We start from the raw sequence: 27,536 nt of genomic DNA, 5'->3' as shown, positions 1-27,536 counted from the left end.
TAGAGCTTGTTTTTAGTTTATTAATTTATTTTGCAGGACTCTGACTTTCTGAATATGTACTGCTTGGAGGTACGGTGCATGCATGGCCTTTTAATATGCCTTTGTACAGTTTCTTTTCAAAATAATGTCCTTCACAACATACACAAATCTAAGAGACATGGTATGTACAAGATTTAATTAACTTTTTGCTGCTTTAATGAAGAAACTGATCAATTCTTTTACAGTGGGGAAAGAAACATGGACAATGGGTGCTGTTATAAATAACTCAGAACTGTTCAGTCTCAAAGCAACTTTTCATGGCTTTAAAAACTCAGACTGACACATCATTCGGTTATCACTGAATGCCCAAGCCATGCACGATTTTACTTGTAGTAAATATTTGGGGATGCAAATAATACAGAAAAACAGTCAAGTGAATGTGAAACATCATCAGAATTAACTTTCACAGCAGGGAAATACTGTTAATTCTCTCAACAAAGATACAGTAGTGCTGCAACGCAGGCAGTGCCCAATTCGAAGTTTTAAAGTAATGATTCAATTGTCATTTCCCATTCTCTACAAATCTACAGACACACATTGTAACATGGATTCATTCAAGGTCTAACAATGGTACAATAGTAAAATAATTCCATTTTTCATCTTCAAGGGACATCTTCACATTCCAGGATACATCATCGATATTTCTAAAAGAAAGTTCTATGCCTCATATTCTTTTTTCACACTGTCAGAAATACATAAACAATTACTTTTTAAAAAGACTATATAAAACTGAGTTGCCACAGAGAGTTGGATATGAACCCCTAGATAATTGTGACAAACCAATGACAAAAATTTAAGGAAACATTAATTTCTTTCATAAGTAGAAAGTAGTAAAATTGAGACCAGCTCCTTAAAAATTAAACTGCATATCACACTTCCCATTTCGTCCTGGGAAAAAACAAATTAGCAACACTTTCCTCCACCATCATTAACCTGCACTAAAACTACATATTTGTACAATGCATTTCTTTTGTTTCTTTAATATCCACTGCCTCCACTTTCCCCCAAACTAGATTAGAATCAATGCAAGCATTTTACAATCCTTACAAGTTTGTGACTCCTTTTTTTCCACTTTAAACTTTAAGACCTCTAAAATTTAAGGAGACAGTGTTCTTTTAACACAATGGCTAACATGCTTTCTAAAAACCCAGTTTACAAAAAGAGTGAAATGTAAAATGTAGAGTCAGGTCTGTCTTACCAGGTACATCAAACTAGCATTTTAAGAAAGCAAACCTCTCACACGAAAATAAGAGTGCACTAACTGACCCAAAGGGCATGGACTCCTCTGTAGCAGTATCCAACCAAGTTCTACCCTACCACCATATGCCACCTGCTTATGGTTGCCAATATGAGCAGAACACTCTGGAAAAAAGAAACAAAACCACCTGGATGGTTCAATGAATTCTTATTCAAAGCGGTCATAGATAAGGAGCAGTTTATATATGGGTCTATATATGATACAGTTAAATGTATCAAGTTCGTCAGTGTCAAGTTGTTTTCTTCATTTTTAGGAACTGAATACAACTTTGTGGGCATTTAGAATGTGTGAACAACTAAAACGTAACATGTACAAACTTAAAGTCCCTCTGATGTCGCATACCTAACTTCCATACCAAACAAATGAACTAGTACCTCATTTTGCCTGGCAGGTAAAAGCAATGATTGGCTAGATATATCATTGAAGGCCTGAAACCATGCATCTACTGTATGTTAACAGCTTATTGACCTTGGTGAGCTTTCATGCAATAGTCTTAATATCAACTACATGGTTTTAATAAAGCATCAGACTTTTCACACATGCTTCTTTCATGTTCAACTGACAAGTGCCACGTTGTTGGTATTTCAGCATCTTACTATGAACACTTGCACGCCTTTAGTTAGATATATCAAGTAGTGTATATGTTCCTCCTGACTTGTCTCATAACAGCAAGTAGAGCTGTCCATCTCTAAGGGAGACAAAAAACTACACAAAGGCAAGGGTGCCTTAAAGAACAGTAGGACTGCTAGACTGCTTCTGGGGACTGACAGGAAACCCAGGTTACAAGCCTTTTACCCTTTCCAAGTCCATGGGTTTGTGCCTGTGTTTTTCCACCACTGTGATTTTCACAGTTTTGCCGCAGTTGAGTGAGAGATAATTACATAATCATGCTCTTCTTGAGAAAAATGGATGTATTTGGGGCATTCTCCACTTAGGAAGGCTAGATGCGATGTAGAAAATAATGACTGATAGAAAACTACAATGAGCTATGCCTTTGGTTTCAATATGCTATTGAGTGCAGCTTGTTTTTCCAGGTCTGGTAGAGATTACTGCTAAATGAGAATACAATGACAGTACAAAGTGGCTGTGTATACAGGAGTTGGAGACAGACCTAGTATTCCTAAGGTTATGACCTCAAGTGAAATTCTTCAAGATGGAAAAACCTAGCAACTTTATTGCTGTCTATGTTCACCAAAATGGGGAAGAATTCCAAAATTCAATTCTGAGCCAAGAAGGAAATTTAAGGCAAAGAACCTACTTAAATATACTATTATTAATTTTCTCATAATACATCACAACAAGTGGCCTGATTTATTATCTTTTTCAGTGTATCCATGCCTGTATTGTTTCATAAGTAGTGCTTTAGTATTCCCTGAACTGCTGAAATTCAGTATGATCTGTCCATTCAACTAAAAAAAAAGTCAAACTCCCTGTATACATCATTCTTTTGACAGTAGTTTTTTTTTCAACCTATAGCACCTTGTTAATGCCAGGCTACCGTGCTTCCACTGAGCTGTATCCCCAGACCAATAGTATTTCTTGAGTAGTCTTGTCTCACTCCTTCATTAATGCAACGTTATCATGTTGGCCAACTTCACTTTCCCTCTCATTGGCTAGTTAACACATGTGCAAATAAATAGCTCATATTGATTTTTTCAGCTAAATTAGGACTACGGCACAAAGTATTTTCTGTGCTGTAAACATTATGTATTCATTACAAACCAGAAGTGGGGGGCCCTATATACTGCAAACATTTCTTAAGAACCACAACTAAGCTTAGGATTTCCAATGGTTTTGGAATGGACTTGCATTTGGCATACATTCAGTGTGCTACTGGCAAAGCACGGTTTTATGAGAATGACATTTTATAAAATCATACTTCATTACTTTCAAAATCAATAACCTAAGAAAATATACAATAATTTATGTGGCATAAGTAGGTCTTAGTTACCAGTGTCAATGCAGCTTGATGAACCATTGTTCAAGCAAAAGAGGTAATTCTACCTCTGATTGTATTTCCTCACAAAGGGCATGATATGCCTAATTCCTGACTACTACAAATCACATTTTAAAGTATCCTGTTTGCATATGAATGTGTGTTTGAAATTACCCCTGAAAAAAAAGCAGCAATTACAAATAAACTTATTATTTTGCAAAAAAGAAAATAAAACATATCCTGGGTGCTTTTTCCTGTCCACATCTTCACAAGAAACAACAGGAAGAGGCACAGGGAGCCTTGGTTTCCAGAGAGCTGTGACCAAGTATGTCTGCTCTGGAATTCACAGTTTGTCTGCATAAACTGTAACATGTCCTACCATATCCCAAAGTTCACCTTTAGAAATGAAGAGCCACTCAGCAGTAAGTGTAACAATTGGGATTCCACAGAAGAGCCCTTAACATCTCTGTGTACATTCTTGCAGGAGTGAATTCAAGTATCCCCTTCTACCTCTCACTCTGTAATGAGTTAAGAAAGGAAAAGAAAAGAACTTCCCATTTTTCCTTTCGCGAGCCAGTGGCCAGGGCGCCATTCCCCCACCTCCCCTTGTGCAATCAAGAAATGAAAAGGCTGGGCAGATGAATACAATCCCAAAGTTTCCTTTTCTTTCGGTGAGTGCTCAAAGTTTCACTCTCAACCTAGTGTCAATTCTTCTGAACTCAAGTGTACCGTGGCATCTCACATTGCTCACAGCGATTCAGTGCTGGGTGGTTGAGAAAGGTACAGCTGTCACAATTCCATGGAGCCCCTTCATAATCTTCATCTCGAGGCTGGATCCGAGGACTCTGTTTGCAGCCACTTAAATGTTCTGAGGAAAGAGGAGATTTAAGAGAAAGGGAGCTAGATCAAGCTGTTTCTCCAAGCAAAACCCAAACTGACCAAAACTGAAATGACAAACTACCACAAAATAAAAGGAAGCGCTTTAAATCTTACCCACTGAGTAAGCTAATTAGTAAACACACCACTGGAAAACCACAGCTGCACAGAAGCTAGATACATGCTCCAATTTGTTCTAAACACACTGATTTTTGTGCTGTAAGAAGAGTATCTGGAGAAGTACAGAAAAGATGGCCTTTCTAGTTTAATACCCATGAATAATTAAGCTATATTCCAGCCAAATATGAAAGAAAAGCATTGAGAAACATGTGACAGCATATTCAGAGAACTTTCTCTCTCTCTCTCTCTCTCTCTCTCTCTCTCTCTCTCTCTCTCACACACACACACACACACACACACACACAGACACACACACACTTTCCTCTCTGCAAATACTGGCCACAGACTAATAAATGAATATCTTCTTCCATAGGACATCTGCTTCCAGGAATACAAGTGTGTTTTATACTAATGCTTCATCAATGGCAGGTAAAATTCAAGACATAGTTGTTCCCAGAAGAGTGAAAAAGAAGACTCTACAGCTATTTATAAAGCTAAGAGTCATCCTATATACATGATTCTTTTGTTCTCAGAATTATTCACCCTTGCCAAAAAAAGTTGTATATATATTATGTTTTTAAAATGCCTATAACTGGCAATATGAAAACCCAGTTTACAAAAAAAGTGAAATGTAAAATGTAGAGTTAGGTCTGTGTTACCAGGTACATCAAACTAGCAGTTTAAGAAAGCAAGCCTCTTACATGAAAATAAAAACTCAAAACCTATATTTCTGTTAGGTCTTAATTCTCTCTGACCTTATGGTTAAAAGCGCTGTATTCCTAGAATTCATCTGGCAATTTTGCTTTGTTGGAAGAGTCCCTATTCAGAAGGAAGCTCGCTGGGTAGAAGGGTTTCCAGTGTTCTCTACGTGGGTTCTTGTGACCACAAACAGGAGCTGGACATGTTTCAATTGCCACCTTTAGCGGCCTTACTATACATAAACTACTGCTATAGAGTTTTTTAATAGACAGGCTCTAAAATTCACAATTATACCCTTAGGACAGTTGAAATTTTTGGATATTTTATTTATTTACATTTCAAATGTTATCCCCTTTCCTGGTTTCCCTTCTGGAAACCCCCTATACCATTCCTGCCTCCCAATGATTCTATGAGGGTGCTCCCCCACATACCCATGCACTCCCACCTCACTGCCCTAGCATTCCCTACACTGGGGCATGGAGCCTTCATAGGACCAAGGGCCTCCCCTCCCACTGATGCTTGACAAGGCCATCTTCTGCTACATATGTAGCTGAAGCTGGTCCTCTTTGGTTGGTAGTATAGTCCCTGGGAGCTCTGGGGATCTGGTTAGTTGATATTGTTGTTCTTCCTGTGAGGTTGCAAACCCCTTCAACTCCTTCAGTCTTCTCTATCTCTTCTACTGGGGACATCATGCTTCTTCATTCAATGGTTGACTTTTTATACCACAATATCGCATACATAATATTAGAGTGAAAAAGGTTAACAAATCTGTTAGCTGTTACATTCTTATGTCAATTCCAAACATAGTTTGTAGAAAAAAAGGTTTCAAAACGATGTAAATAACTAATAAGCTCCAGTGAACCTCATAAACTCAGTCTACGATGACTTATTGGTGACTCTGTACCATGTTGACTTAATTTTAAGTCAAGTCATGAATCACTATGAGGTAACTGACCAGAAAAAAAATCTGTGCATATAAAAATCTACCCAACTCATTTCAAAGCACTATTTTAGAATGTTTACTTTGATTTGCATGAACAGTCTTCTTTATAGCATACTTAAAAGCAGTTTGTAGATTACCTTGTAAAAAATATTTATTAAAAAAGAAATATTTCTATTTAGATCAACGGGTGTGTAGGAAACACACTGTTTTGTAGCATATACACTAAAAACTGTATAAAGGTCTGAAGTAGGTTTCCAGTTATACAATAGTTTATATTTTCATAAAAATGAAAAGCTTCACAAATACTTTAATCAATACTGCTTGTATAGTATTTATCATATAAAAGACAAAGTGCTTAAAAGGCATAAAATTAAAAATAGAAAATAGAAACGCTTTCAATGAACTGGAAAATCACATCCTCATAGAAGCACAAGGAGGGGGGATGGGATAAAGGGTTCCTGGGTGGTGGGGGGAATGGGATAAGGGGATACAATTTGAAATGTAAATATTACAACCAATTTTAAAAAGGAAAAAAAGTTGTTAGAACCAACATCTTTAAAAAAAATGTCAGCCCTCTAGGAAAAAAAATTTTTTTCTTGATACTAAAACTTGTTCTGAGAATTGTATATTGCAGAACACACAGCCTTGGTGTATCTACTCATCAAGCAAGCTGGGCAGACCTGCCCAAACCTCCGATGTCCTGGAATTCCATCTGGATTCAGTGAAGACACAGCATCAGAGGCTTATCAACTTACTCTTCCCCCCACCCCTCTTCTAATATCTCAACGCCCTTAATCAGCTTGAAGAAGTTAAAGAAGAGTCAGCGCCCCTATTCCCTGAGCTTGGGGACTAAGGTGGTTAATATTAGTCTGTCTTTCTAGGGAAAAGTAGTGGTTTTGTTGGAACAGGGAGGATTAGCTAGGACTTATTGCATAGCCATAACCTATTGGTAGAAATCTGTATAATTATTATCAAGATGAAGTTATAATTTCTTAAATGGTACAAAATTTACTTTGATTTCAAATTTAAGGTTTTCATTGGTACGAGCCTCTTATTAATATAAAAATGAGTTGAATATTGATACTCTCATGGACATTGTGCCTGTATAACACATTTAGGAATACAAGGCTTAAACCCAGTCCTTCTTTAACTTTTTAAACTGATTTGGGATGGTTAGCCTATGAGTTAAGGGACTATAGCAAATTCATGGCTTGGAGTTTATTGTTAGGGTGTTTTCCATACTTTATTTAGAAATAGCTGAGAGGAGTTAACAGACAACAGTCCAGGTTACCTTACATGGATAGTTGGTTTTCAAAACGTCAGAAGTCCATAGAATTGAATTGCCATTACAAATATTTCTATATTAATGTTCATTTTGGTTAGAGACCTGTTTGCTCCTGACAGCTTCCTGTCATGGATTCTAAGAAGAAATTGAGCATCTTTGAAGTTACTCCAATTGTGCGGTGACAGCCACTAGGCAAGAATTGCCTCTTCCCATCTACAGACAAATTACTGTCCAGAAAGGGACACACTTGCAGAATAGTCGACTGATTATATCTGCCTAGACAGAGTAATCAGCCCTTAATAATCCTGCATCACTAAGGTCTGTCAGATGATTCTGGGCCAGAAGGCTGAAGATTTGATGCTCCAACATTCTGTAGTATAGGGGTTTTCCAGGTGTTCAGTGGTCTCTATAAATTGGCTAAGTTTTAGAAGCTATGCTTAGTGCTTCCCATAACTTCAGTTAACTCAGCCATTCTGGATTTCTGACAGGGTTGAAGACCTATAGTCTCATAGCCAATCCTGGCTATTTACTTTGAGAGAAAAGATCTGAGAGAATGGTCTTCAGCTGACATTCATTCTAAAGCCAAGAAAAACGCCAGGTTCAAAACTAAGTGTTTTAGTTAGGAGAGATGATGGAGGTTCTGGTTAGTCAACAAAATGATGGACTGGGTATTAGGACTATCTTGTACCTCACTGGTAAAATTAGGAATAATTATGCTTTAATTATATTTTGAGAGAAAAGTTTTATTTTAACAGGAAAGGTGATATGTAGGAGGAGCTAAGGGGGAAGGAGTACCGAGAGGAAGAGATAGAGTAAGGAAAGGAGAAGATGAAGGAGAGGAGAAGCTAGGTGATGAGAGAGAGAGAAAGAGAAAGAAAGAGGGGAGGCAGGTTCACGTGTCTCCACCAGTCAAAGATAGTTTATATATCTAGGTTGGGTATTGGGTTACACTTCTGATTGAGCATTACCAAACTTATAAAGACTTCGATTAACATTTTAAAAAACTGTATAAAAGCAAAAAGGAAAAGGGGGCATGGGATAGGGGTTTTCTAGGGAGGGGAAATGGGGAAAGGAGATGGCATCTGAAATGTAAATAAAATACAAAATAAAAAAATAAAAAAAGTAAAATTTATTTTTAATTTTTCATATTAAACAAAAAAGAAAGGCTTTCAATGGTAAATAATAAAGTTACTTTTCCAAACATATTCTAATGATAAAGAACAGTAGGTACTCTTAACCAGTGAGCCATCTCTCCACGCCCTGTTCTTCCAGAGGTCCTGAGTTCGATTCCCTACAACCACATGGAGGCTCACAACCATCTGTTATGGGATCTGATACCCTCTTCTGGTGTGTCTGAATAGAGCAATGGTGTACTCATATACATAAAATAAATAAATCTAATGGTAAGGGAAAAATATACAAGGTACTTCCATGCATCTTGTTTCTTCTTATAATGTTACCTTCTCATTTGCAAATTAAGTGTGATTTAACATTTACTATGTGTACTATAAAAGTAATCCAATATAACATATATTAATATTTGTAGAGACCTGCTTTCAGTTAGATGGCAGCATACAAAGTTGAAGAAGCATTAGACATTTGTGTGAGAAGCTTTATCAAATCCAGAACTTGCAACTCATTTGAAAATTATTTTGCCTTGCTTTCTATGCACTATTACTAGAGAGTTGGCTTCTCCAGTATGGTGCTCAGATGTGGCTAGTGAACATGAGAAATGTGGCTATATGCAAATCAAGATGTGCATATAAAACATGAAGAAATTAGGAAAAACATCTATTAAAACAATTTTTTAACAAGCACCAAGGATCTACTAAACATTTAGCATTATGCACATAAACTGTAATTTTCAAAGGTAAACCTGGAGGCATGTTCTAGTTATGATAACTTCTATAGGTTAACATACTCCAGAGACACAGGTACAAACCATCTGCAGCTGCTGCCTGGAATTCATGGATATCTGCCGGTCCTTTGGAAGTCACACTAATTCTTCGGGCTTTTCTCTCAATTGCACAGGAGTCTGAGGAGTCTACAGAAGAAAAGGCAATGGTACTCAGAGAGGATAAGATCATTTTTCAGGAAGAGTGGGCTCACAAGGACTGCTCCTGCTACTCACTCAGCTGAGAGAATTTACCTTTCCAACCTTTCATTTGTCTCTGAGGTTAAATGTAAACATAATGCTTCTTTACAAGCTACACAAAACATTTGTCCCAAATATCAAGTCACAGCAGAAAAATATACTTGGAGTAAAACTCAGTGACAGCAACTAAATGGAAATATGAAAGCAAACTGCACTTTAGTTTTGATTAAACCACCCAGTAAAAATTTATTTTCTAAAAATAAACTATACATAAAAATTGTCTGCCTAGGTTATATGGGAACCTATCTGAAAGGACCAAAAAAAATAAAAGAAAGAAAGAAAGAAAGAAATAAAGAAAGAAAGAAAGAAAGAAAGAAAGAAAAAGAGAGAAAGAAGATGGAAGAGTAAAGTAGAAGAAGAAGATAACAAAGACAAAGGTGATGACAACAGTAGTACACTGTTGTAATCCCAGCATTTAAAAGGCAGAGAACACACTGGAATGCATAGAAAATACTACTTCTTGAAACATGGAAGCAACTCAAAATAATACAATGTAGTGACAAACATGGGCTTCCAACTCATTTCAGGGATTTCAACTTCATGCTAGAATACATGTTATAACACCCACCCCCAGTGTATTAGTTAGCAACCATTGTATTAAATTAAGAACAGCCATTAGCACACTACATATTGTTTGCCTTTAAGAGCAAAAGAAAGACCTTGTATTTTCTAATCAGTCCTGCTTCTGTATGTAATCCCTCAGTAAAATCCACCTTTGGAAAGCACTGCTCCCAAATCCTAAGAATGGTGGTTAAGCGCTTTGCTGGAATTCTATTAGCAGAATAAGTAAAAGCAGAGTAAATGTTTCCTTAGGCTGCAAAGAAAATGGCGAAGCTGTGTCTTAGACTTGAAAGGCACATGCCTTCATTTCACTGACTCACATAATCATCTTGGAAAGTACACAGGTCAGGATTCGAACAGATCACCTCTCTGTGGCACACAGATTAGATCTGAAGACTGAGAGCTAGGCCACTGCTCAGGTCCTATGACACCCAGGTCATTCACTGTTCTTGCAATGAGGGTACAGGGAGATTTGCTGAGTTACCTGAAGACTTGTGTTGCTTCTCATTAACTGCACATGCTAATCCCAATCCTCTTGTGTTGCTTCTCTTCCTTTGTCCTCTAATTCTCTAGCATACTCATTACTCAGATAAGATTATAGATTCTACTTAGATTTCCAGCATATAAGCAGTTTAGTGTTTTGTTTTTAAGCAAGCAGTATTACAAGCCAATCTGCACTAATTTTATACGTGTTTCCCAAAAAATGATGCTGGGTGTTGTGGTGCACATCTGAAAACCTCGTAGCTAGCATATAGTTTATAAGGAGGGCCACCTTTAAAATGACATAAAGTGCTAACAGAAAATATATCTGACTTCACACTGAAATGCTTTTAATTAATCTGTGATTAAAGGTTTAAAATTACTTGGCAAATAATAGTACCATTTTATACTCTCATCAATAATATTCAAGATATACTTTAAGCTAACTAAAGTTTTAAAGTAGAATCTTATTCATAAGGAGAGATAGGACTTTACATGTAGAGTATAAATTCCTTGGGACAGGAGTGAATATTTAGGAAATTCCTTGAAATTAGACCCATTGTGACTACACGGATTCCCCACCATCAGTATCACTGAGTTCCATTTGCAGTAAACTGGCCAATGGGCAGAGCCCTTTCATGCATTTGTCACTTTTTCTTTTGTAGGAATGGATTGATAGTATCTTTATGGGCGAGGATTTGGAATCAGGCTCTGTTAACTTCAGATGAAATCCAACAATGAACTCTAAGATAAATTGAGCTTTGGATACAAAGAGGTGATAGGTCCATTAAAATTAGCAAATACACTACTTTGCTGGAGAATGCAGCAAACAGGGGCAGGGGAGTTAGGATTCATTTGGAAGGTTAAGGAAACAAATGTGAAGCAGTCTCCCCTTATTTTTTTAAAACTTAAGTTCAAAATTGTTTCCTACCCTTTTAAAATGTTTTGAAGAATTCACTGACCAGCAGACAGTTATTCTGAAACTATGTTTGTGGGACTTTAAAAAAAAACCAATATACTCTGTTTTAATATAATATGAACACTGCTATTAACATTTCCTATTTCACCTATTTCAAAAATCTGGCCTTTATACTTTCATTTTTCAAGAATGATGTTTCTCTAGGTTTCACAGTTTACTGGCCTGAAGATATTAATCACATTCCTTCATTACTAGTTTTAATGAATAACCCATCTTTTATTTCTATTCATGGTCTCTTTCTGTTTTTTTCCTCTCTGTAGATCAGTCTACCTTGAAGTTTACTAATTTTCTTTCACGTTTCTCTACTCTGAAATTTCACCACCAAAAACAAACATCCAGTTTCCTTCAAAGTATTTAACAATGAAGGGCCAGAAGACTCAGTTGAGGATCTTCTTAGTACATCTAAAGCCCTAGCCTTATTTCTAGTACCAAGACAACAGTTCATTGTCCTCGAACACAAAAGTTATGGCTTTGTATCTATCTCCTTGGAGATGACACTATTCAAGAAATTTCAATATTTTACATGTGGTAGACTGCTTGGATTTTTGGTCATTTTTGATAAATTTAGTCAATTCTTCTATGCCAGCCCTTGAATCATTTAACTGTAGCTCACCTGCTAGATTATCTGTAAGAAAAATCACCTTAGAAGGTACTGAGGCAAAACCAAGTTTAAAGATGCATATTTTATGAACCTAAAAGGCTAAAGTGATCAATGATATATAATCCAGAGGCCTTTGGCTTGAAAGTACATATAACGTTGCCACAGTTAGTTGCCAAATTTAATACGTGGCAGTCATCCACGTCATTTGAGTCATTTGAGTCATTTTTAGAAATCACTACACTATTTCAAATGTAGGTCAGATGAAACATCCACGGTAGTATAAAACAATAAAGAGACCAACTCCTAAGCTGCCATCTACAAATGAAATAGAATTTATGCACTCTCTACTATTCAATGTCTTCATAACCAAAGTGTCTTGAACTGCTTAATGCAAAAGGATTAAAATATGAACTTTAACCATTAGTTGTATATTGAGAATATAAATTAATAAGGCCTGTTAAGAAGAGGGTAGAAAATGAGCAATCAATTTCTATCCAATCACTTCCTGTAAGATACTGAAAACAACATAGGACTTGTTTTGTTCTTGAGGAGAAAACACTCATGTCCCTATCAAGCTTACACTCTGATTCTCAAGCAGCAAAAGAATTCTTATATATAAAGTCTATTGAGGATTTTTCAAGATCCTCATTGTTCTAGAAGAATTTCCTTTCAGAAGTATAGTTTTTATTATGTTAAAGAAATCACTATTATGTCTTATAACAATTCTAACACTACTTTTAGTGTTTAGTAAAAAATTAAAGTTTGGGGACTATTTTACTATTGTCACATTAATATAGATAACTTTTTCTAAGGACCATATTCTAGTGAATAGTTCAAATAGAAACTTCTTCAGAAATCTATTCAACTGCTACAGTATTCGTGCTATAACGTCTACTCACCTTTTTTAGATGGCTTTGGTGGTACAACTGGGCCAGGTTCTATGTGGTCATAAAAATTATTCATGGCTTTTGGATCAAAGTTTCCTACAAAGAAAAGAAGAAACCACAGGTATTTAAGAGTTGTGCTTTTGTTATTTGATCTTTTAAAAAGAAAATACATTGATGAAATGTAGGAAAAGAACATGTTTTCTAGGGTTTCAAATGTCATTATACAATCCTCTTTTCAATATGGTTATAAGAAAAGATCCAAGCAGACTAGTAGAGCATTGTTTTTCTATAATATATTACCTAAAGGGATATTTCTAAATGTAAGGCTAGCATCTGTAAGCATGATTCAGTAGGTGGAAACAAGGAATGGTAGACCTGTTTGGTCTAATGAAAAAACAACATGAAAAAAAGATTGTGACACCTCTTTTCATTATTTATCATAAAGCCATCTAAGGAAGAAGCCAAATGCATATGCTACATAACCCTGTGGGCTTATCAATGATAATATTGTGCAAATTTTAGAGTAAACAAGCCTGGAGAACTGCTGATACAAAATTTTCTCTGGATTTGCTCACTCTGGCTTACTATGTCAATATCAGTGACATACCCTGTGACTCCTTCAAGGTCAGATTGCATTAGGTGCTGGTTCTGATTCTCCCCTTCACTCCTGGACTCTGCTTGCTGTACCCAAATCCACCTGAGCTTGGATACAGAGGATGCTGTACTGTACCAAGTTTCCTGTTTTTAAGTATTGATTTTTCCCTCCAATGAAAATTTTCCTTACTACAAATCAAATATTAAGCTTCTTTTCATCAAGCCATGCAATGATTTATTTGCATCTACTTCAAAGTGTATCCCCTACTGCCAAAAAAAAACAGTTTATAAAAAGAATACAATATTTGGATACCTTAAGCATTTCTAAATCTTAAGTACAAAAAGACCCCATTTGGTCAATTCATACCAAAAACACAGCTCCTTCTTTCAAAAACCTTAATTGGTCCTACTATCCAGTTTCATCCACTTGAACAGGCTATTTTAAAGAGAATTTTAAAAAGTTCTGATAGCTCCTGAAAGACATAATGCTACCTGACATTAATTGCTGCAAGTATATTTTATCAGGCACTTATGTACAGTTCATGTTGTAATCATCCAAATCAAATGTCATTGATTTTTCACTTTGCTTCAGAAACTATATCAGTTTTTTAAAAAGTTGATGCAATCATAGATTAGCAGTGGTTGATAAAGCTAGTAGGCTACCTAAGAGTAATGAGGCTTTTGAAAATGAGAACCTGGCTTCATAGCTCAACTTTCATGTTCAGAAGGTTCCTATCTTTAGTTCAATTGTTTGACACTGTTATTATATACTACTCTTAAAGTACCCCAGAAGCTCTCTTAACTGCCACAATTAAGAATACTAAAGTTTTGGAGTAGGTGGATTCAGAGAAAAGGATTGTTAAGTAAAATTACACATCACCTTTAATGTAACATAAATATAGCAGCGTTTTTCTATTTTTCTTGTGGAAGTGTTGGAGACTGAAATCCCCAGGGATGGTATATGCTATGCAAACATTCATTTGTATCACTACACTGCATCTTCAATTTTGTATTATGATGCTGAACAAGGATACTTCATACTGTCTTACACAAACCATGTTCACGATAACCTAAAGCCAAGTGTCAGCAAACTTTCTGTCAAAAAGCAGATAGTAACTAAGGTTTTGTAGACTTGCAATACAATCTGTTACAAGTATTCAACTCTGTCCTTAAAATACAAAGAAGCCACAGACACTAGGTAAACAAATGGGCATATCTGTTTCACTAAAACTTTTATTTATAAAAACAGGCAGTAGGGCCCTAGTTTGTTGAGCCTTGATTTATAATTTTGCATTTTGGCTTATCCCAAATACAGCACGTGATACACTAAGGACACTTTCTTACAAAGTTTTCCCTTTCTACTAGTGTCCATTCAAATTTAATTATGGTTCCTATCATTTTATGCTGGACTCTCTATAAAAGCCAAAGACAGCTTTTAAAAGAGAAGCATTCTTGTGGATTATTTTTAGTTATGAAATATTAATTTTAGCTTCAGAAGCATAGCTAACTAACATATGCAGCACCTGTCATCAATGGGAGCAGTAGTATATGGAAATGCCAGTCTTTTTGTAATTTCATGAGCTGGCTAACTGGAAGCTATGAGAGCTTTTACTGTAACATAGGGAACTTCTTTTAAAACCAAGAACTCAGATATCCTACTCTGGGCTCCCTTTCAGTCACAGTATTTTCAAAGACTATCATATAATATAAACTATGTCTTAGGAATAATACCCATCAATTTATGAAATACATTCAATGACAAAAATGCAATATTACAATATAAAACAATGAGAATAAATGATAAAACTGCCAGAGTAACATTATTTTTTGACACCTTGATCCATTTTAGAGTGGGAATCTCTTTAAAGCCATTCTTACAATAGTTATATAAAACCTGTCTTTAACTCTATGAACCCAAAAGTATTGCCATCTAAGCAGATTAAATTCCACACTATGACTTATTGTTTACCAAATAATCAAGTCTATACCTCTAGATTGAAGGAGGTCAACTTCTTTCAGTGTACAGTCAACATTTATCTGGAGTTGTCTGTTCATGCTTCTCAATCTTGTCATTTCCTCAGGCTAGTAAGAAAGCACCCAAAATAGCAATTGTGGGAAAGTCATTATCAAGCCCAACATTTAAGAACTGTCTTTCATGTTAATTGATCTGATGGGGTATAACTAAGAATCCCATCCTTGTCTATCTATATAGAGCATGTCTGTGTATGCTTTTGAAGTCAAAAGTACACTGAAGATCTTCATCGATGTGGCCACATAGTAACAAACAGCATGTATGGTGGCCAGGTACAAACTAAACTCTGTTCTATCATAAAAGCTAAGTTCACTGTAATAACAGGGCACAGAAAATACCTTATTTATGTTTTTGTGGTACAGCGAAGTGCAACAACCAACCTTTGAAATTAGCACTGTTCATCATTTTAGTCTTGTCTAACCTGGTAAAATTTAGTGTTTACTTAGCTTCAGGTACCAGGTTTACCAGAATTCTGTCACTCCTTCTGCTAAAAGGAACTTTAAGGTAGTATTGCATGGATTTACTGATGAGAAAACAGCAGAGAGGTTATGTTTCCTAATGGCATAAAGCTCTTAAGTGGTAGAGCAAGAAACTATACAAATTTGTTGTATAAATTTATAGAGATATTTATTTTTCTAGATGAAAAGAAATACATTAACACAGAAATATCAGGCATCAATACACTTCTCTGTTTCCTCTACATTAGTCTGTCCAGCCCACTCCAATCTGTAGGGTATTTTCAGTAACTGAAAAAAAAAACCACCCACCCAAGTTTTTCTTATGAGCCTTGAATTCCCACATCATTCTTAATTTCTTTACAATTTCTGGGCTTGGACTCTAATGGTATAGATACTGAAGCATTTCCCACATAGCCCAGGTATTTGCTTAAGTACTAAGGTAATTTCAAGTACACAAAGCGGAATGATAAATTACCTACTAAAAGAAAGAGAGAGAGAGAGAATGTGGGAGAGGGAGGGAGAGAAGAAGAAGGAGGAAGAGAGAGGTGTAAGAGAAAGAGAGAGACAGACACAGACAGAGACAAAGAGAGAGATTGAAAAAGATTGGTTCTGTTAAAAACATGCATTCTGCCAAAGACTAAACAGGTTAATGGGACACTAAAAGAGAGCAGATAGGATGCCTTATGCTGTTGGGAGATTCTAACAGAGTAAATGGGAATGTCCACAAACAAGAAGGGACCAGAAGTTCAACACAATGATGGAAAAAGGCTTAAGAGCAACTTCTGGATATTATTTGTACTTGACCTACTTATTTAAGAGCATTTGAAGACTGCTAATTTTACATGTGGTTTGTGCCCACTTACCTCATGTCCTTACAGATAACTATTTTTATTTAGTCTCAAATATTTTGAAGAAAAAATATCAAACTGCATTTTAACTTAAAAAAAAAAAGAAAAAGCTCTAGGCCCTCAGAATTCTAGTGTTATCAACAAGAACCATCTGGAATCCTTTAGTATGAACTGCTCTTCTTCCTTCATTCCTATGGACAAAGTATGTGATGTTAATGTGTAAACTGCTTGCCAAGTGAGATTAAAATGGTAAAAAACACATGCTTGAGCATCAACATGGATGATTTCATCCTCCTAGGAATATATAAACAATCCCTACTTTGTGAGTTAAGTACCTAGGGACTTAGCCTTCTTATATGTTTTGCAATAGAAAGAGAGAAGTTTTAGCCACAGTAGGCCCAAATAGTGATGCTTTGTAACTAAGGACTGAAATATTAATAATATATGTTATACTCAAGTGAGGGGGAGGTGAGTAGCTGTTTCTGATTCGGGTTACTTATCAAAAGTACACAGTGTTTGCACATAGGATTGATATTCACAATAATTTATAATCTAGACGTACATATAGGCCAATAGAATGCTTGTACCTGACATTTCCAAATAATAAGTTTCCATGCTATTTTGAAAAGGTAGTAGAAATCCTTAAGTCAACTGGTTTTGGAACTTTAAAAACTAGTCTTATAGACACCAATATTGAAAACCACTCTTGGTTCTTGGTGCCTTGGCCCCAATCATACATGTAGGACACAAAGCAGTGCAGTAGCCCCAAAATTCAATTATAACAATGGATTTGGATAAATAACTAACTTGGGGGATGAAACAATTGGCAGCTCTCTCCATACTAAAATCTTATTTGTTTTTCAAGGTAAACTTTAAAACTCTGTCTCCTCTATGAATATTATTAGCAAAAGGTTAACATTTATTTCTCATATTCATACCTCTTCGAGAGATGAGGAAATTTTTCATAAAATGTGATAAACAGCAAGGTAAAGAAAAATGACACTATCAAAATACACTATCATTTGAAAAACATTATTTCATAGCTCCTCAAAATTTCTGCAACTATACATATAGCTGGTAAGAAATGCACATTCTAGTCTCATCAACCAAGCATTTCTCTCCTATTTTTATGTAAAACTTGGTAAGAAGTTTTTTTTGGAAATCTGAAAGTAGCAATGCATGCACGTTAGGAAAAGTGTCAGTTTTCTGGTATACTTGCTGGGTACTTAATGACACCGAAGGCACTACATACATTGCTTCCTTCTGTGGACAATATTATAACATAGCTATAGCACCTCCTTTTAATGAGAAGTCAGTATAGCTAGTAAGTATCAGATGTATTCTGATTCCCAATCCTATATGGGTATTCCTTCAAATGAGACTCAATTAATAAACTGCAAATTCTGACTAGATTATATATTACCTTATTGCTACCTTAAAACAAAATTGGTTTTATAAAATGCTTCAGATTTGTTTTATCTATTTCAAGAAAAAATTCTCAGCACTTTTGTTACCAAGCTGGCTTATAAAGATTCTTGCTATTTGTTGGATATTGTATAAATTGCTTAACATGCCTTATATAATTCTAAAGAAAATCCCTTACCATGGGTATTCTACCATATATATTTTAGAGATGAGAAAAAAAAAGCCCAGATGTTATATATCCGAGGCTATATGTCTGACACAAGCAGTGAAAGCAATATTTAAACTTGTGCTTGCAAACCCACTCGATGACTTAACCTTCATGGCCACAGTAGCCACCCCACCCCCCACCCCCACCCCACCCCCAGCCATGTACCACTGTCTTAGTGTGCAGTCTAAAGATAAGGCATTGAAAGAAACTCTTTTCTCTAGGTGAGGGATGGCTACACTTGGTTTACTCAACTATTTTTTTCTATTTCATTTGTAAGTTTTAAATTATAAACCAGAAATTATAATCCCAGGAAGGTCTACCAACTTTTCCTTTTTTAAAAAATAAAGAACAATGACTCAGCAATAAAACCTTCAGTATAAACTGTGGGTGCTTATATTTAAAGCACTAATTAATACCACATAAGACAGTTTTGTACTTCTAATTAAAACTAAGATTTATTTAGCAGGAGCTATAATGGACCAGGTGTTTCAAAACAAAGCCTTGACAAAAAAAAAAAAACAAAAACAAAAAAAAAAAAAAAACAACAACCAACTACTGATACCCAAATGATTGTAAGTTGCCTAACTACCCTTTGCTGACTTCCCTCAACAGATGAATCAATGAAGATTTTTAATACAAAAGAAAAGATACTTAATTCCATTCACATCACTGATTTAACTTTGTAATTTTTTTCAGTGCTTTATGAAATTGAAGTTCTCCTTTTTAACAATGCCTAAACTGAGGAATATAGTTAATAGCAGAAAAAGTCTTTATTTATCAAATATGCCTTTTTCTCAAGAATCTTCTTCCTGAAAATGTTTCTATTGGTTCTCTGTAGCAGTAGAACAAAGCTCAAGTACCTTGACAGAGTGTTCAAGGTCTATTCAGCACTCTGCCTTTATGCTCATTAACCTCTGTAAACTCATTAGAAATTTCAGGCCTTAGCAAGAAAGCTTTACTTACTGTGTCTTGAAAGTAAGACTGTCTGGAATTCAAGCCTTAATTATCTTATACTCTTTTCCCTTAAAAAATAACTTCCCATTTCCTCCTTTCTATCTATAATGTAGGACAAAGTCTCCAAGAAAGTAGTTGTAGCCATCCCAAGGACAAGAATCTTCACATATATATTCAATGGCCAGTTTAGAGAGAGAAAGAAAATGAAGACCCTTGAAAACAGACAGGATCTACACACTTGAAGCTTTGGAAGGTCATTCCAGGATGATATAAGAAAGTGGAAATGTGTACTGAGTAGATTCATAAACCAGTTACTGGACAATTTCTTTCATTACCTGTGATCAAATAGAGCAATTGCCACTGAAGTCTACTTCTTTTCACCAGCACATAAATAATAGGCACCTAACATAGTATCATATTCATAAACACTGACTATATGAATAGTGAAAAGATCAATTATATCACAGAAAAGGTGACATCTCAAAGGAGATTTAATGATTTTCAAAGTTATTTGACATTATTAGAATCAACTATATTAACCAACAGGCTAAAAATATAAAAACTCTTTACCAGAGTAATTTCTTTTAAGATCATTAATGGTCCACACCCAACATCTTAGTTTCTACAATTACACACAATGAAACTATCATGTCTTAAGAAATTCTACCACCAGTACTTTCTCAAAATTAGTAATTAACTTATTTAAACTCACTTTAAACAATTAGAAAAATATACAATCTATGGTTGAAAGAATATGAAGCCTTTTGTTATCATATATTCTTGCAATAAATGCTATATTCTAACTGTCAGTCTTTGAGAATAGTCATAATACCATGCAAGTGCAAATGTAATCAAAGTGCATTTAGTTAATCTGACAAGAACTGGTTGGGGCAAATCTCTTGCATTCATTACTTTTTAAAAAATTCAGCCAGGTCTGGAATTTGAAAGAAAAGCAAATGGCTTTAACAGAGAATGTCCATATCTTCCTATCACTATATATTACAACAGATGACTTACCGTGGGAATTGCAGTGGTGCAGCTGACTCTTCTAAGCCGTCTCTGCATCAGGTCATGCTCCATACTGTTAACTTCAGCTTTCAACCGCTCTAGTTCCTCTTTTTCAAGTTTCAATTGCTTTGCTAACCTCTCCATTCTTGCTCGCTGATGTAACAGCAAGGCTACAGCATGACAGATAAAGTCATTGCAGAAAACACCACCACACAAATTACAGGAGAATTTCTACATGCACGGTTAATGAACAGCAGTCTCATCTGATCTGCATTAACCTTAAGGTCTTAGTAACACTGTGCCACATTCATTTCTGCTTTAATTTAGCTCTAAACTGCCACCAAAATGGCATCATCTGTTCATACCTCTTGTTCTGTAACATTTAGTTTTCCTGGGAGCCTTTATTTATACTTGTATGTGTTGAAATGCTTAAGGACCAGTGAGATGGCTCAGCAGCATGCAGGTTTGAGTTCCATCTCCAAATTCCACAAGGTGGCAGAAAAGAACTGACTCCTGAGAATGGTACCTCTGACCTCCACACTTGTCACAGCAGGCCCACATTTGCACTCATATTCATAAACACACATACGCACATACACTAAATTAATAAAGCATTTGGAATCACAATTATAATCAGTTCCCTTTTCAAATACTGAAAGATTCCTAAATTCCCATATATATTCTGGCACAATTTGAAAAAAATCTGAATAGACTTTATAAACTTTGATTTACCTAGACAATACATTTTCATTAATTCTACTTCCTATAATATCACTTATAAATAACATTATGCCCTTCCAACCTCTTTATAGAAGACTCAAATTCTTTAATTTGACAAAGCAGTCTAAGTTGTATGTATCCTTTTCACAATATTCATTATACTTCTCTGTACTTTTCACCAATGAAAAGTATCATATCCGCCAAAGTCTTATTAGGTTACAAGATTACAACGCTCATATTTGCAGAGTTATATTTTAAGACAGTGAATAGATGACTCTGAAACAGTAATTTTTACTCTTGGTAATACTACCAGTCAATATTTACTACATATTAAACATTTAATTGAAACTAAATATGTTTAATTTTATGTGCAATCATTTATCACACATAACTATAATATGAAATTACATCAGTCTAAAGTTTACCTTGTGTATAGGCATAGTCATCTGATCCAGAACTAGAACTCCTTTGATACTTGTGGTTTCCCTTTTCTCCCCCAGAGCCTGGTATCACTGAAATGGGCTGAATAGGTTCTGGAGCTGTAGAGTGTTCTTCTTGGTCCACTAAATTTAAAAGGTTTTCAGTTGTTGCTCGGCCTACAGTAATTTTAAAAACTGTAGTTGGGTTTGGTATCACTCGAGGAGATGGTGATGGAGCACACGAAGGTCCAGTTGGCTGTGTATATGTAATATACACAGGATTAACACTAAATGGAGGTTTTGGTTGACTAGATATCCCTCTTGAAGGGGAACTTGAAGGTGGCGTGGTGGCTGTATACAGTGAGTGCTGGTTCCTTGGAGATGGTTGATTACTGATAGGTGACGGACTTCTAGTTATTGCTGTCCCAGGTCTTTGAGAAGGTTCAACTGTAATTTCTATCTTCTTCATGGAACCTTTGGGTAAGCTAGATGCTGCGTAAGGGAGATAGGCTACTGAATGACCTCCTGGTTTCTGATAACTAGGAGGTCCTTGTTGATATAGGTGGGGTGGAGTAGTTGAAGGACTGGGTGGCATAAACACATGAGAGCTTGGGTGACCCAGCTGGGGTGGTTGTACTTGATGCTGTGGTGAGCTAAAAGGTGAAGGACACTGAGAAGGAGGTGGTGAATGGTAAACTGACTGAGGAATCTGTTGTTGTTTGGGAGAATACTGAGAAGGTTGATAGTTCTGTTGATGTTGATAAACAGGTAAAGGACGCTGGCTGTAATGAGGCATTGGGCCTTGTGGTGAGGACTGCCATGGAGCATTCTGAGGAGTCTGTCTTCCTGATGAACTCTGAGATGTCTGTCTAATAAAAATAGAACCAGGAGATCCATAGAGATTGCTTGGAATTTGTGGAAGAATCTGTAAAGCTCTTGGTACAGTCTGTCCGGAAGGAAGGTTCTGGGACACTGTAACAGTAATTGGATTTGTACTATACCGAGGTATGTGCATGTAGGACGGAGGTGGTGGCGGTGGTGAAGGACCTTGCATAGCAGATGGATTCATTCCTGTTTGCATGGAAGATGGCTGCTGAGGTGGCTGTGAAGGTGGAGTAGCTGCACTTCTGCTCTGTTCATTCATAAAAAATGGATTATAGTTGGGAGTAGCAGCCACAACAGCTGGAGCTGAGTGTGGTTCCTGAACTAAACATATCATCTGTTTGCCTGCTGTATGCTGAGGATCAATATGTCCATCACTTGAGCTATGTACCAGTGTTCGACCACCATTAAGGTGAGCTCCATCTCCTGGGTGGTAGCTACTAGGAGAATGGATACCCAGATTAATATGCAAAAGGCGATTTCTATTCATTCTATTGTCTTCTGGACTATGGTATTCCATATACAAGTATTTGCTGCTCTCCTGGGAAAGGGCTCGACAACAGGCTTCTAGATTGTTGTTATTCTATGGGAGAAAATGGTACAAACAACATTGTGAAAATTAACAAAGCTTAAGAATGGAAGTCAGTTATATAAATACTGTCACAGAATTGAGAGCAGTATTTTAACCATAAAACCCATCATGGTCATCTGTCCTACAAAATGGATATTAAACAATACAAAGAATAAGCATTTAGCTCACATTGCTAGCTCTACTACTACTGCTACAGAAATGTAAGGCACCTACTAATGAACATTGTGACTCAACCCCAAGTTTTCTCATTCCAAATCCAGGACTCATTTTATACTGGTTGCAGCTCAACAACTTAAAATGTTGTGCTACTCTTGGATTCACCACAATTGCTGTAACATCCATCATTAATGTTTAACCTGATAAAAATGAAAATAACCATCCTTTAGTTTCAAAAAGCACCAAAATCACAAAATGAAAAAATAATATTCTTGAAGATTTTAAACAATAAAATGTCAAAGACTTTACCTTTGTTTCATCCAAATTTATGATCACATATATAACATTAATGTGTATCAATTACAACGATTTAAACAAAGAAAAATGAGCAACAAGCAAAATTCCATAGTTTGACTCATGCCTTTATAATTTTGCCAGAATTAATAAGAATTTAACAAGCAACCACATCCAGATTGCCTTAATGAAATTCACTATGCCAAGTCTGTACCAGCTGAACAGCGATTTAATATACTTGAAATAGCTTTTTAGTTATGTACAGATAGTAACTGCAATAGAAATTTCAATGGGCAATAATCAAATGTTTAGTTTAAAAAAATTTAAAACATTGTAAGTTTCCACTAAAATACTTCTGTAATTCTTATCTTGTAGAGTAAAACACATATTACTCACTACTTTCGAAATAATTAACAAATTTCTTAATGAACATGACTTTCTCTGTAACTCAAACATATATGCTATTATACATAAGTTAATTTTACATAAAAATGAAAGGAAATACTTTACTTCTGCAGTGACTCAAAATATTAAGCCTAGCACAGGACATGCAATGAAATGACAGTAGTGTTGAGACAAATTTAGAATTCATCTACAATCCCACTCACATTTCCAGATGCAGAGAAAGAAGACTGGTAAGTGGCATGATTCATAAGAGGTACTGAACTAGTTAACCATACAACCAATTCTAGGTTCCTGCTCTCAAGTCCCAGTGTTCTTTCTACACAGTAATTTCATAGGAAAAGTTGTGTTGCCAAAAGATATTACTAAATTGGAGCTTTAGGAAGTTAATTTAAAAAAAAATCTATAGTCAAGCAGACATCTGCAAAACGAATAAGTAATTTAAAAACTTGCTTTGTGAAAAACATAGGTAACTTTATTTGCCTTATATCAAGTACTTGAAAATACTACAGAAAATAAGTACTAATTGAAGTTTAGGATGAATTAAGACTGCAAAATTTATTTTCTTGTCTTGAAAAAATCATGCTGAGCAAGGGGAGAAGCTACCTATTAAAACCAAATCTGGAATGCCTGGAAAGATGGCTCAGCATCCATCCTCTTCCAGAGGACCCAGGCTCAATTCCAAGCACTTACATGATGGCTTACAACTATCTAAGTCCAGTCCCAAGGATTCAAGGCTCTCCTCTAGCCTCTGTAGGCACCACGTATGTGGACGCACATGTACAAAAATATTCATAAACATACAATTTAGTAATTTTATAATAATTTTAAAAAGTAATAAAAGTAATTTAAAAAATAAAAATAAAGGAAATCTGGAGCCAAATATTCAGGTAGACTGATAACTAGAATGGGTCAGATACTGAAAAGAAAAATGTATAAAAAATTAAACTATTTCAAAATTTCAACAAATGTATAAAATTAGGGGAGAACATACTTTAGTATTTTGTATTTTTGTGAATAACCCTGAAACCTTATTCTTTACATAACAAACCTGGAAGACTAATAGTAATCTTACAAAAAGAATCCTAATACAAACAATACAAAGTTAGACTATCAACATATTCATAGGTATGTGTAAAGTAAAAATATATGTAAATTCTATACAGAAAATTTTAACTACAAATACAGACTATGAAAGTATTATTGTTATAGAACTACTATAAAAACACTACAGAGGAGACTCAAATGTCATATTTGACTTGGTAAATGTTTTGACAAAAAAGAAGAAACATTTCAAAGCGTCATCAGAGTCCTAAGCTATTTAGTTGGATACAAGGGTCTTAATTTCTTATGCAGAACTAGAAACTGAACCTAGGCCTTTATACATGTTTTATCACTAAGTAACAGCCCCCACCCTATTTTCATTTTTGAAACAGTCTCATTAAGGTCCCCTGGCTGTCATCTAACTTGCAACCCTTTTGTTTAATTTTCCGAAAATGTGGGGCTAGTGGCTTAGTAACAGGTAAAACTATTTAAGAAGGCTAGTATGGGACTATATGGCTCAGTGAGGAAGCACATGGCTGTGTAAGCATGGGAACCTGAGATGAGATCCTAGTACCCTCATAACAAGCTATGTGGCTATGTTGTGCCTGTAACCCTTGTGCCAAAAGAAGCAGACAGGAGAACTGCTGAGGTAAGCTGACCATCAGCTTAGCTCCAGATTTAAGGAGAGACCCTGACTTAAAGGAATAAAGTGAAAGTGAGTAGGGCAAATAAGGGCCTTTTGTGGCCTCTACACATGCACATAAGTACAAGTTTTTAAAAAGACATATAGAAATACTTCTAAAAGAACTAAGGGAACAATGTATCATACCTCTCAAAATGATATAAACTAAGGGAAGCTAGTCCAAAGAGGATTTAAGGCCTTTGTTTCAGATGCAAACTACTAGGCTCATGTATGTCACTGTATACACAAATGCTTTTGGGGTGGTGGGAGTTGAAACAAAGTCTTGATACATAGCCCAAGCTAGCCACAATTTGCAGTACTCCTCCTGCCTCAGCCTCCTGATACAGGCATGTACCATAATATAGATGCATTAATGTAGGTACTTCCTGGAGCCAGTAGGTAGGCAATGTCCACAGTAATGTTCTGTTAATGTTAAAAAAGAAAAAAGTAAAAGATTTAGGCCAGTGTTCACTGGGCTGAATTTTACATTTTATTCTTTTAGTTAAGTGGCCATGATAGTACAAATAATGAAAAGCCAAATTAACCATGTTGGAGCTAGAGGGGGTCCTAAGATGGGTAAAGAAAGTCAATTCTAGAGAATGGTTCCCACTGGAAGATTCAACTCTGGCTTGGTTTTACTGTACTGGGAAGTAGCTTTTTCTCAACCACAAACACAAATGGACCAAAAGAGCTGAGATTAGGAGTGGGCATATGTTAGTAACCACATACAGCACAATAACCTTGGGACAAAAGGCCTACATTTAGTAAAGAATTTGTAAACAACAGAAATCCCTGGGTTGTCTGGTCTCTATTTGTAATTAACCTTCCTTGTACATAGACTTCTGTTGCATCCTCAGCTTCTCACACTACAGTAAGGGAGTATGAACATGAATACAGACTATGTATCATGTACTGCTCCCCATGTCAACCAAATACAGATGTGTCAGAATCTAAATCACTGAGACACCATGAAGGATAATACCAAGATAACTGATGGAAGAGTAATGTTCTTTTATCTGTTGTCTCCTGGGTAAAAATACAGTCTGTAACTAAAAAAATAAAGGATTTCAGTGTTGAGAACAAGACAAAGGGAATGTTTCTGAACAAAAGAAAGTTGTCTCACATTTATACCTAGTAAGTACTTATGTACTAAAAAATTGAAGAGAGGGCGTAAGGAGCTTTTCTACAGAAGCTAAGGTAAATTTGGGATTTAAAATGTATCTCTGGGGACTAGGCATATAGTTCTAAAATAGAGAGCATCCTCTGAACACATACAACGTAGAGCTTGGTATCTAGGAGCAAATCAAAGAAACTCTAAGGATTCAAGAATTAATGGCAACCTGTTTAAAAATTATTTATTCATTGGGAGAGGAGAGTGTGAATTTGGAGGCCAGAGGAATTTGTAGGGATTGGCTCTTTTTTTTAATCATGTGTTTTCCAGGGATCAAACTTCTAACATCAGGCTTGGCAGCAAGCAAATTTACCCACTATTTCTTCTTGCTGGAGGAATTTTTTTTTTTTTTTTTTGCTACATGTGCTTATTCTTCCCAATTTCAGAGGATTTTAAGTGGGTGAGATTATACCTTTTGTGGAATATTTAGCAATTCATAAAGACATTTTCCATTGTCAAAACTGTAAAAATGCTACTGTTATACAGTGGGTAGGGCTCAGGGACGATGAATAAAGAACTTACCAGTCAGAGTTATCTGCCCCACAATATCAACAACATTAAGTCTGAGAAATCCTATAAAATATGCACTACCAAATGTAGTACTCCAACAAGTACTCTAACTCATGCCAACTCTAACAAGGAAAACTGTAACATTTTTGTTATATTACCATCACTTGCAGGAAACGTACCTGTAACATGCACTGAGATACCACACCCTCTGGAATTTCAGGAAAACGTTGTCGAAGATCATGGAGAACCTGAATATCAAGCTGTGGACTGTTTTGCGCCATGCCAGAATCAATGTTGGTCAACTATCTCTTAGGAAAT

The 27,536-nt window shown here is 35.8% G+C and overlaps 1 protein-coding gene across 3 annotated transcripts; it reads right to left on the bottom strand.

Moving 5' to 3' along the window:
• Tab3 (TGF-beta activated kinase 1 (MAP3K7) binding protein 3) lies at positions 1-27,536 on the bottom strand. 3 transcript variants are annotated; one of them, XM_076918884.1, is made up of 8 exons: positions 27,398-27,532; positions 23,173-23,315; positions 21,492-22,950; positions 20,356-20,516; positions 15,402-15,495; positions 12,832-12,915; positions 9,099-9,200; positions 1-4,101 (listed from the first exon to the last, which is right to left on the bottom strand). In XM_076918884.1, exons 2-8 carry the CDS (start codon positions 23,302-23,304, stop codon positions 3,953-3,955), a joined length of 2,181 nt encoding a protein of 726 aa, XP_076774999.1. In that variant the 5' UTR covers positions 23,305-23,315; positions 27,398-27,532; the 3' UTR covers positions 1-3,952. The 3 variants fall into 3 exon arrangements, 2 of the variants coding, with proteins under 2 accessions (XP_076774999.1, XP_034341757.1); XM_034485866.2 differs by lacking the exon at positions 23,173-23,315 and having other exon boundaries at positions 27,398-27,536; XR_013106034.1 differs by lacking the exons at positions 1-4,101; positions 15,402-15,495.

The sequence above is a fragment of the Arvicanthis niloticus genome, chromosome X, assembly GCF_011762505.2.
Source record: "Arvicanthis niloticus isolate mArvNil1 chromosome X, mArvNil1.pat.X, whole genome shotgun sequence".
Classification (NCBI taxonomy): domain Eukaryota; kingdom Metazoa; phylum Chordata; class Mammalia; order Rodentia; family Muridae; genus Arvicanthis; species Arvicanthis niloticus.
This window is presented reverse-complemented; position numbering and strand designations above follow the sequence as displayed.